Consider the following 12,513-nt stretch of genomic DNA (forward strand, 5'->3'; position numbering starts at 1 on the left):
GACGCCAGGGTTCTGTCCTTATAAAACATTTAGCATACAAGCTACAGGGTTACAAACATGTGGACGCCAGGGTTCTGTCCTTATAAAACATTTAGCATACAAGCTACAGGGTTACAAACATTCGCCAGGGTTCTGTCCTTATAAAACATTTAGTCAGACAAGCTACAGGGTTACAAACATGTCTCCAGGGTTCTGTCCTTATAAAACATTTAGCATACAAGCTACAGGGTTACAAACATGTGGACAATCCAGGGTTCTGTCCTTATATAAAACATTTTGTCATACAAGCTACAGGGTTACAAACATGTCTCCAGGGTTCTGTCCTTATAAAACATTTAGCATACAAGCTACAGGGTTACAAACATGTGGACGCCAGGGTTCTGTCCTTATAAAACATTTAGCATACAAGCTACAGGGTTACAAACATGTGGACGCCAGGGTTCTGTCCTTATAAAACATTTAGCATACAAGCTACAGGGTTACAAACATGTGGACGCCAGGGTTCTGTCCTTATAAAACATTTAGTCATACAAGCTACAGGGTTACAAACATGTGGACTCCAGGGTTCTGTCCTTATAAAACATTTAGCATACAAGCTACAGGGTTACAAACATGTGCCAGGGAATATAAAACATTTAGCATACAAGCTACAGGGTTACAAACATGTGGAAGCCAGGGTTCTGTCCTTATAAAACATTTAGCATACAAGCTACAGGGTTACAAACATGTCGCCAGGGTTCTGTCCTTATAAAACATTTAGTCATACAAGCTACAGGGTTACAAACATGTCGCCAGGGTTCTGTCCTTATAAAACATTTAGCATACAAGCTACAGGGTTACAAACATGTGGACGCCAGGGTTCTGTCCTTATAAAACATTTAGCATACATACAAACATGTGGTCCTTATAAAACTACAGGGTTACAAACATGTGGACGCCAGGGTTCTGTCCTTATAAAACATTTAGCATACAAGCTACAGGGTTACAAACATGTGGACGCCAGGGTTCTGTCCTTATAAAACATTTAGCATACAAGCTACAGGGTTACAAACATGTGGAAGGGTTCTGTCCTTATAAAACATTTCATACAAGCTACAGGGTTACAAACATGTGGACGCCAGGGTCCTGGACTTCGGTTAAAATTCAGTTTCAATTCAGTCAATTCACCAAGTCAACTGAAATTCTGTCAGAATTAGATTCTTCCAATTCCTTCTTCACTTGTTTTTTTTCTTCCAATTAGGACAATTATAATTTCAGTTTACTTCCTGAATGGATTGACTAGATACCAACCCTGATGAACACACACACACACACACACACACACACACACACACACACACACACACACACACACACACACACACACACACACACACACACACACACACACACACACACACACACACACACACACACACACACACACACACAGCTGGAATTGGTTGGTTTGTCATGAATGTTGGATAGAAGTTCTACTCACTTGAACTTGGGCTTCTCCTCTGTTCAGTACGAACATCGTGAACGTGGGGGAAGAATATATTACAGCGTTAGAGATGTCACACACCAGTGACAAGGATCTCAAGCAACAGACCCAAAATGGAGGTTCAGTTAATCGAGGGGACATATCCGTGTGGGACACACTCCGTGTTACATCTCTGGGCCGCAGTTTCAGGCTACTTTTATTAACTTGTAAAAAATAATAACTTATTAAATATTATAATAGGAAAAGTAAACCGTTTGTAGGTTTTACTTTCAATCTCACGATGTTAATTTGGTATGTGTGTTAGTGAAAAACAGCTGTTTAACATGTATAATAACAGATGTGTACAGTGGAGGTGCGTGTAAAGGATGAGTAGGACAAGAGTAATACTTTACTGTTCACTATGTAGGATCTCTATGCTACCATTCTCCTTTATTCGTCTTCATTAGAACTACTTCATTGTCAGAATTAAACTCTTTCTACAATCCATTCTCCTTTATTCTCTTCATTAGAACTACTTCATTGTCAGAATTAAACTCTTTCTACAATCCATTCTCCTTTATTCGTCTTCATTAGAACTACTTCATTGTCAGAATTAGACTCTTTCTACAATCCATTCTCCTTTCTTCTATTTCACTAGAACTACTTCATTGTCAGAATTAGACTCTTTCTACAATCCATTCTCTTTATTCTACTTCATTAGAACTACTTCATTGTCAGAATTAGACTCTTTCTACAATCCATTGTCCTTTCTTCTACTTCACTAGAACTACTTCATTGTCAGAATTAGACTCTTTCTACAATCCATTCTCCTTTCTTCTACTTCACTAGAACTACTTCATTGTCAGAATTAGACTCTTTCTACAATCCATTCTCTTTTATTCTACTTCACTAGAACTACTTCATTGTCAGAATTAGACTCTTTCTACAATCCATTCTCTTTTATTCTACTTCACTAGAACTACTTCATTGTCAGAATTAGACTCTTTCTACAATCCATTCTCCTTTCTTCTACTTCACTAGAACTACTTCATTGTCAGAATTAGACTCTTTCTACAATCCATTCTCTTTTATTCTACTTCACTACAACTACTTCATTGTCAGAATTAGACTCTTTCTACAATCCAAGACTGAATTCTGTACTTGGATAATACATGCTAATTCTATTCCAAAAGTCAAGTTGGTGACAGAAATATTTATTAAAATCAGAAATTACAATGAATAAGTACCGAAAACATCGTTGCCATTGTGATTAGATTTTGGCTTGACTTTCACACTCAAACAGGTAGAAACCACAAGCAAAGCAACAGCAACACTCTAGCAGTCAGAGAAATACAAAGTACCATCTTGTTCTCCTTCCTCCACTGGTTTGGCAGAATGTCATGCAGGAAGAGAAGCAGACGGAGCAGACATGAACATAGGAGTCACTGCAGCATTTCATATTCCGTCAACCCTTTCTCACGCTGTCACAACAGGTCTGTTTGCTGGCATTTCTCATATAGGCCACTCAGGCCGTAGTTTCGCGTGACAGACTATTCACGTGAGATTTGGTTCTTGGATCCCGAGATTGCTCAGGCCTTTAACTTTCATTAATTTGTTGTGAGTATAGGGGAAAAGATATTTAGCAGGAGACTAAATTTGGGCAGTGTTTTGCTACTGGAGCACGTGGACTCATGGACAGGGTCTCTTTCACCAGTCTTGCGATAGCGTAAACCTCCTGAACTGGGACAGGAGACTGACACAGTGCAGTCTGTCCAATCAGAAGTACACAAACAACAACTTTAAGAACTTGAATACACATACCTTCCTCTTCATAGGCCTCTGCATGCAGCAAACATCCAAAGCAAGAGCAGAATAGATATCATGATTAGTGATATATACTGTACATAAGCTCAGGACAAGCTGTCGGTGCCTGCTGGGGTTGCAACGTTCCGGAAACTTCCAGAAATCTTCCAATGGGATTTCCGAAGAAGAAAACTGGAAATTCCCAGAAGTTCCCAGAAGTTTACAACCCTGGTGCCTGCTAGCACATTCAGGACACGTTCAGTTGACTAGGCACAGCTCTGCAGAACATTCACTCACCCAAATTGAGGTGTTTATGACCAGTGTAATACACTATACATTACAGTAAATGTGGCCAGAAGTACACTTCATGAAAACAGGTAAATGTGAATATGAACTATAACAATAAATAGTTGATATACAGTATTATAGCTCAGTTGGTAGAGCATGGCGCTTGTAACGCCAGGGTAGTGGGTTCGATTCCCGGGATCACCCATACGTAGAATGTATGCACACATGACTGTAAGTCGCTTTGGATAAAAGCGTCTGCTAAATGGCATATATTATTATTATATTATTATATTATTATATTATTATATTATTATATTATTATATTATTATATTAATGTGAGATATAAACAAGTTGTTAACGGGCATCAACTTTCTGCATCGTTCCTCTAATCATTCCTTTATAGGTTAATAAAATAAGCTTTTCAGACAAGATCTCAAAAGGGGCAAAGAAAGATCCTTTATATGAGGAAACGTCCTCCTTCATCCGTGCCGTTACGGTAATGAAACAGGTATAACGAGGTTGAAGGAATGGGGGACCACCTTCCTCAACATCATCTCTGTAATGGTGAAATTAGGACGATTGAGGAAGAGTAGCAGAGGTGGGCATGGATGAAAAAAAACGTTAATCCACATAAAGGTTATTTTGGAGCAGGATTTAAATATAATAATCAGGTTATTTTGGAGCAGGATTTAAGTATAATAATCAGGTTATTTTGGAGCAGGATTAAAATATAATAATCAGGTTATTTTGGAGCAGGATTTAAGTATAATAATCAGGTTATTTTGGAGCAGGATTAAAATATAATAATCAGGTTATTTTGGAGCAGGATTTAAATATAATAATCAGGTTATTTTGGAGCAGGATGTAAATATAATAATCAGGTTATTTTGGAGCAGGATCAAAATATAATAAGCAGGTTATTCTGGAGCAGGATTCAGATATAATAATCAGGTTATTTTGGAGCAGGATTTAAATATAATAATCAGGTTATTTTGGAGCAGGATTCAGATATAATAATCAGGTTATTTTGGAACAGGATTAAAATATAATAATCAGGTTATTTTGGAGCAGGATTTAAGTATAATATTCAGGTTATTTTAGAGCAGGGTGAAAATATAATAATCAGGTTATTTTGGAGCAGGATTTAAATATAATAATCAGGTTATTTTGGAGCAGTATTCAGATATAATAATCAGGTTATTTTGGAACAGGATTCAGATATAATAATCAGGTTATTTTGGAGCAGGATTCAGATATAATAATCAGGTTATTTTGGAGCAGGATTTAAGTATAATAATCAGGTTATTTTGGAGCAGGATTAAAATATAATAATCAGGTTATTTTGGAGCAGGATTAAAATATAATAATCAGGTTATTTTGGAGCAGGATTAAAATATAATAATCAGGTTATTTTGGAGCAGGATTTAAATATAATAATCAGGTTATTTTGGAGCAGGATTCAGATATAATAATCAGGTTATTTTGGAACAGGATTCAGATATAATAATCAGGTTATTTTGGAACAGGATTAAAATATAATAATCAGGTTATTTTGGAGCAGGATTTAAGTATAATAATCAGGTTATTTTGGAGCAGGATTAAAGTATAATAATCAGGTTATTTTGGAGCAGGATTAAAATATAATAAGCAGGTTATTTTGGAGCAGGATTAAAATATAATAATCAGGTTATTTTGGAGCAGGATTTAAATATAATAATCAGGTTATTTTGGAGCAGGATTCAGATATAATAATCAGGTTATTTTGGAACAGGATTCAGATATAATAATCAGGTTATTTTGGAACAGGATTAAAATATAATAATCAGGTTATTTTGGAGCAGGATTTAAGTATAATAATCAGGTTATTTTGGAGCAGGATTTAAGTATAATAATCAGGTTATTTTGGAGCAGGATTAAAATATAATAATCAGGTTATTTTGGAGCAGGATTTAAATATAATAATCAGGTTATTTTGGAGCAGGATTTAAATATAATAATCAGGTTATTTTGGAGCAGGATTTAAGTATAATAATCAGGTTATTTTGGAGCAGGATTTAAAGATAATAATCAGGTTATTTTGGAGCAGGATTTAAGTATAATAATCAGGTTATTTTGGAGCAGGATTTAAGTATAATAATCAGGTTATTTTGGAGCAGGATTTAAATATAATAATCAGGTTATTTTGGAGCAGGATTTAAGTATAATAATCACGTTATTTTGGAGCAGGATTTAAAGATAACAATCAGGTTATTTTGGAGCAGGATTTAAGTATAATAATCAGGTTATTTTGGAGCAGGATTTAAGTATAATAATCAGGTTATTTTGGAGCAGGATTTAAATATAATAATCAGGTTATTTTGGAGCAGGATTTAAGTATAATAATCAGGTTATTTTGGAGCAGGATTTAAATATAATAATCAGGTTATTTTGGAGCAGGATTTAAGTATAATAATCAGGTTATTTTGGAGCAGGATTTAAAGATAATAATCAGGTTATTTTGGAGCAGGATTTAAGTATAATAATCAGGTTATTTTGCAGCAGGATTTAAGTATAATAATCAGGTTATTTTGGAGCAGGATTTAAATATAATAATCAGGTTATTTTGGAGCAGGATTTAAGTATAATAATCAGGTTATTTTGGAGCAGGATTTAAATATAATAATCAGGTTATTTTGGAGCAGGATTCAGATATAATAATCAGGTTATTTTGGAGCAGGGTTAAAATACAATAATCAGTTACTTATGATGGAAGCTTCCTGTCTTCCATTGAGCATTTTTCATCCATTTGCCATATTCAAAACATTTCTAGAAAGCAACTTCCAGGTTCTAATACATTCCCATCATATACAGAAAGTTTAGAGCACTACAAAATCAAGGGCTCATTATCTTTTCTCCAGTTGCATTCTGGGAGAAGCAGCTCCCGGTGAGGTGATATAGTAAGTATGTAAGATAGCAGCTCCCGATGAGGTGTTATAGTAAGAATGGAAGATAGCAGTCATTGGTTTAGCTTTAGTTTCTAGCACCCTTATTTGTTTAGTAAATATTCCCAGGTAGGGCTAAAGTATATATTCATCCACAAGCCCAATGCATCTGCAGCATCTAACACCACATTCATCATTAACCCCTAGCTCCTATCACCTGTCTAGGCACATATCAGATCTCATCCTCATTAACCCCTAGCTCCTACCACCGTTTAGGCACATATCAGATCTCATCCTCATTAACCCCTAGCTCCTACCACTGTCTAGGCACATATCAGATCTCATCCTCATTAACCCCTAGCTCCTACCACTGTCTAGGCACATCTCATATCTCCAAGTGCAGAAGGGCTAGGGGCCCCTAGGGCCTAGGGGTGGATTTGGGATTGATCATGATCGGTGATATTACAGAAGCAGTTTGAGAGGAAGCAGCTGAAGCCATTCAGTGAGGCAGAGGCGTGCTTGAGAAAGTACTGTAGCTATAACTAATACACATACTAGACTATGGGTATACAGTACCAATATGCATACCGCACTATGGATACACAGTACTAATACACATAGTATACTATGGATATACAGTACTAATATACAGTACATAGTATACTATGGATATACAGTACTAATATACAGTACATAATATACTATGGATACACAGTACTAATACACATAGTATACTATGGATACACAGTACTAATATTATACAGTACATAGTATACTATGGATATACAGTACTAATATTATACAGTACATAGTATACTATGGATACACAGTACTAATATACAGTACATAGTATACTATGGATATACAGTACTAATACACATAGTATACTATGGTTTATACAGTACTAATATACAGTACATAGTATACTATGGATACACAGTACTAATATACAGTACATAATATACTATGGATATACAGTACTAATATACAGTACATAGTATACTATGGATATACAGTACTAATATACAGGACATAGTATACTATGGATATACAGTACTAATATACAGTACATAATATACTATGGATACACAGTACTAATATACAGTACATAGTATACTATGGATATACAGTACTAATATTATACAGTACATAGTATACTATGGATATACAGTACTAATATACAGTACATAGTATACTATGGATATACAGTACTAATATACAGTACATAATATACTATGGATACACAGTACTAATACACATAGTATACTATGGATACACAGTACTAATATACAGTACATAGTATACTATGGATATACAGTACTAATATACAGTACATAATATACTATGGATATACAGTACTAATATACAGTACATAATATACTATGGATACACAGTACTAATATACAGTACATAGTATACTATGGATATACAGTACTAATATTATACAGTACATAGTATACTATGGATACACAGTACTAATATACAGTACATAGTATACTATGGATATACAGTACTAATACACATAGTATACTATGGATATACAGTACTAATATACAGTACATAGTATACTATGGGTATACAGTACAATATGCATACCAGCACTATGGATACACAGTACTAATACACATAGTATACTATGGATATACAGTACTAATATACAGTACATAGTATACTATGGATATACAGTACTAATATACAGTACATAGTATACTATGGATATACAGTACTAATATTATACAGTACATAGTATACTATGGATATACAGTACTAATATACAGTACATAGTATACTATGGTATACAGTACCAATATGCATACCGCACTATGGATACACAGTACTAATACACATAGTATACTATGGATATACAGTACTAATATACAGTACATAGTATACTATGGGTATACAGTACCAATATGCATACCGCACTATGGATACACAGTACTAATACACATAGTATACTATGGATATACAGTACTAATATACAGTACATAGTATACTATGGGTATACAGTACCAATATGCATACCGCACTATGGATACACAGTACTAATACACATAGTATACTATGGATACAGTACTAATACACATAGTATACTATGGATATACAGTACTAATATACAGTACATAGTATACTATGGATATACAGTACTAATATACAGTACATAGTATACTATGGATACACAGTACTAATATACAGTACATAGTATACTATGGATATACAGTACTAATATACAGTATATAGTATACTATGGATATACAGTACTAATATTATACAGTACATAGTACACTATGGATATACAGTACTAATATACAGTACGTAGTATTCTATGGATATACAGTACGTAGACCAGGGGTGTCAAACTCATTTTGCCCCGCGGGCCATGTTCAGCACCCCCCAGTACTCAAACCAGTCCCATGAATCAGCTCACAGGGGATCCAGTATGTTTGACACCCCTGATGTAGACGATAGAAGTATGCTTTCTTCATGGAGGGCAGTTATGAAGAGGAGGCACCTCCAGTAGCTCAACAGTTAACATTAGTGCCTCAGGGGTTTGAGCTGGAGACGGGGGGACGGGACGCGGGGGACACTATCAGGAGGGACTATATACTACATTAGTAGGTCTCATCTATGTCTACCTGGGGGACAGGTGTGGTTGCACGAGGGAAGGATGAATGAATAAGCTACGCCACATACCTTCCTCCTCTACAACCTCAGGCTCAGGCTCAGGCTCGGGTTCTGCCTCCTCCTCTACCTCCTCTTCCTCTACCTCCTCCTCTGGGGCTGCCTCGGGGGCTACCTCTACTTCTACTACCTCTTCTTGGGACACGCAGCAGAGCACACAGCATGCAGAGGGAAACCAGGGGGAGGAAGGGTTTCGGAGAGAGGTTAGATATTTGTTTATGAACGCGTATAAGGAGGAGAGAGAGAATCTGGTTAGGGTTGTAGGATGAAATTAGATTACTTCAGTTTTAAGAAGGAGGGATGAGAGAAGAGAGGAGAGGACAGTACTGTCCTGCTGGAGTGTGTGCAGCGAGCAGTGATGCTGAGAAGAACAGAAAGAGAGGAATGAGAGAAGAGAGGAGAGGACAGTACTGTCCTGCTGGAGTGTGTGCAGCGAGCAGTGATGCTGAGAAGAACAGAAAGAGAGGAATGAGAGAAGAGAGGAAGGACAGTACTGTCCTGCTGGAGTGTGTGCAGCGAGCAGTGATGCTGAGAAGAACAGAAAGAGAGGAATGAGAGAAGAGAGGAGAGGACAGTACTGTCCTGCTGGAGTGTGTGCAGCGAGCAGTGATGCTGAGAAGAACAGAAAGAGAGGAATGAGAGAAGAGAGGAGAGGACAGTACTGTCCTGCTGGAGTGTGTGCAGCGAGCAGTGATGCTGAGAAGAATGTTTAAAGAGAGGAATGAGAGAAAGAGGAGAGGACAGTACTGTCCTGCTGGAGTGTGTGCAGCGAGCAGTGATGCTGAGAAGAATTTAAAAGAGAGGAATGAGAGAAGAGAGGAGAGGACAGTACTGTCCTGCTGGAGTGTGTGCAGCGAGCAGTGATGCTGAGAAGAACAGAAAGAGAGGAATGAGAGAAGAGAGGAGAGGACAGTACTGTCCTGCTGGAGTTGTGCAGCGAGCAGTGATGCTGAGAAGAACAGAAAGAGAGGGATGAGAGAAGAGAGGAGGGACAGTACTGTCCTGCTGGAGTGTGTGCAGCGAGCAGTGATGCTGAGAAGAACAGAAAGAGAGGGATGAGAGAAGAGAGGAGAGGACAGTACTGTCCTGCTGGAGTGTGTGCAGCGAGCAGTGATGCTGAGAAGAACAGAAAGAGAGGAATGAGAGAAGAGAGGAGAGGACAGTACTGTCCTGCTGGAGTGTGTGCAGTCAGCAGTGATGCTGAGAAGAACAGAAAGAGAGGAATGAGAGAAGAGAGGAGAGGACAGTACTGTCCTGCTGGACATGTGTGCAGCGAGCAGTGATGCTGAGAAGAACAGAAAGAGAGGAATGAGAGAAGAGAGGAGAGGACAGTACTGTCCTGCTGGAATGTGTGCAGCGAGCAGTGATGCTGAGAAGAACAGAAAGAGAGGAATGAGAGAAGAGAGGAGAGGACAGTACTGTCCTGCTGGATGTGTGCAGCGAGCAGTGATGCTGAGAAGAACAGAAAGAGAGGAATGAGAGAAGAGAGGAGAGGACAGTACTGTCCTGCTGGAGTGTGTGCAGCGAGCAGTGATGCTGAGAAGAACAGAAAGAGAGGGATGAGAGAAGAGAGGAGAGGACAGTACTGTCCTGCTGGAGTGTGTGCAGCGAGCAGTGATGCTGAGAAGAACAGAAAGAGAGGAATGAGAGAAGAGAGGAGAGGACAGTACTGTCCTGCTGGAGTGTGTGCAGCGAGCAGTGATGCTGAGAAGAACAGAAAGAGAGGAATGAGAGAAGAGAGGAAAGAGGGATGGAAAAAGATGGGTAGATGGCATTAATAAGATGAAATGAAATGATACGTTTTGAATGATTGATGGTTTTCTGCATTCCGGAGATACCTGAGTTTGAAAACGTGTCACATGACCAAAAAAAAAATGTGGAATTCCTTATCGCCCAATCACATTTTTCATAATTTTAAAAGTTTTCTAAAAATCACTAATAAGTCACTAAGTTAAAACAGTCACCCTTAAGAAGTGTTTGACAAGCTGTTTGATAAATCAAACGTGATTAAGCGCAGATAAAACAAACGTAATGATGATAAATGATAAGCAAGCAGAGATTTTGTGAGTTTTTTTAAATTATATATTTTTTTTACAAACGCTTGATCAACAATGACAGACTTTATTATCTAGGGAAGTCAGTTGATCACCGGACAAACAAAGCAATAAGTATTTAAATTAAACCTGACGAACTGGTACACGAAGCTCACACACAGGGAAGGCTGTACGGGTGTCATGATGTGTGGCTGCATACTGTAATGTAATTGTGGTTGCTAAGTTACAACAGAGAAGCAGAGCGCACCACTGAAGGTCTGAGTCCATGTTAAATCTTTGCTTCGTTGTGTGAAAACAGACATGAATCAAATCAAATCAAATGTTATTGGTCACATACACATGATTAGCAGATGTTAATGGTCACATACACATGGTTAGCAGATGTTAATGGTCACATACACATGGTTAGCAGATGTTATTGGTCACATACACATGGTTAGCAGATGTTATTGGTCACATACACATGGTTAGCAGATGTTATTGGTCACATACACATGGTTAGCAGATGTTATTAGTCACATACACATGGTTAGCAGATGTTATTGGTCACATACACAGCAGATGTTATTAGTCACATACACATGGTTAGCAGATGTTATTGGTCACATACACATGGTTAGTAGATGTTATTGGTCACATACACATGGTTAGCAGATGTTATTGGTCACATACACATGGTTAGCAGATGTTATTGGTCACATACACATGGTTAGCAGATGTTATTGGTCACATACACATGGTTAGCAGATGTTATTGGTCACATACACATGGTTAGCAGATGTTATTAGTCACATACACATGGTTAGCAGATGTTATTGGTCACATACACATGGTTAGCAGATGTTATTGGTCACATACACATGGTTAGCAGATGTTATTGGTCACATACACATGGTTAGCAGATGTTATTGGTCACATACACATGGTTAGCAGATGTTAATGCGAGTGTAGCGAAATGCTTGTGCTTCTCGTTCCGACAATGCAGTAATATCTAACAAGTAATCTAACAATTTCACAACAACTACCTAATACACACAAATCTAAAGGGGTGAATGACATATATACATATATATATATATGGAAGAGTGATGGCTGTGCGGCATAGGCAAGATGCAATAGATGGTATAAAATACAGTATATACATATGAGATGAGTAATGTTGTGTGAATCTGACTTCATACAAAGCTTTCCAGCGCAGTTAAGATGTTTATGAGCTCCACATTACAGATATTTGAAGGGAACCAAAAGGGGATGTTAATTAGTCATAAAATATCCAGTCACGCAAATAATCTATTAAAAAGA

General features: G+C 37.4%; 1 protein-coding gene and 1 long non-coding RNA gene across 51 annotated transcripts in view; one reads left to right on the forward strand and one right to left on the reverse strand.

Annotated features, from left to right (window-relative positions):
* Positions 1-12,513, reverse strand: part of LOC118383740 (troponin T, fast skeletal muscle-like) — a 39,582-nt gene that overhangs the window by 18,439 nt on the left and 8,630 nt on the right. The window contains exons 4-7 of the mRNA XM_052513984.1: positions 9,170-9,292; positions 3,284-3,301; positions 2,824-2,844; positions 1,481-1,499 (exon numbers count right to left, since the gene is read on the reverse strand). Coding sequence (XP_052369944.1) covers positions 1,481-1,499; positions 2,824-2,844; positions 3,284-3,301; positions 9,170-9,292 — 181 coding nt within the window. The remainder of the gene's footprint in view (positions 1-1,480; positions 1,500-2,823; positions 2,845-3,283; positions 3,302-9,169; positions 9,293-12,513) is intronic.
* Positions 4,082-7,250, forward strand: LOC127927509 (uncharacterized). 50 transcript variants are annotated; one of them, XR_008127861.1, is made up of 7 exons: positions 4,082-4,400; positions 4,681-5,135; positions 5,381-5,450; positions 5,521-5,590; positions 5,626-5,730; positions 5,836-6,080; positions 6,151-7,250. It is a non-coding gene; the product is annotated as an uncharacterized LOC127927509 (long non-coding RNA). The 50 variants fall into 50 exon arrangements; XR_008127866.1 differs by having other exon boundaries at positions 5,521-5,555; XR_008127834.1 differs by adding an exon at positions 4,506-4,575 and having other exon boundaries at positions 4,082-4,295; positions 4,331-4,435; positions 4,751-5,135; positions 5,346-5,730.

This window comes from Oncorhynchus keta, unplaced genomic scaffold (genome assembly GCF_023373465.1).
Source record: "Oncorhynchus keta strain PuntledgeMale-10-30-2019 unplaced genomic scaffold, Oket_V2 Un_scaffold_14703_pilon_pilon, whole genome shotgun sequence".
In the NCBI taxonomy this organism is placed as follows: domain Eukaryota; kingdom Metazoa; phylum Chordata; class Actinopteri; order Salmoniformes; family Salmonidae; genus Oncorhynchus; species Oncorhynchus keta.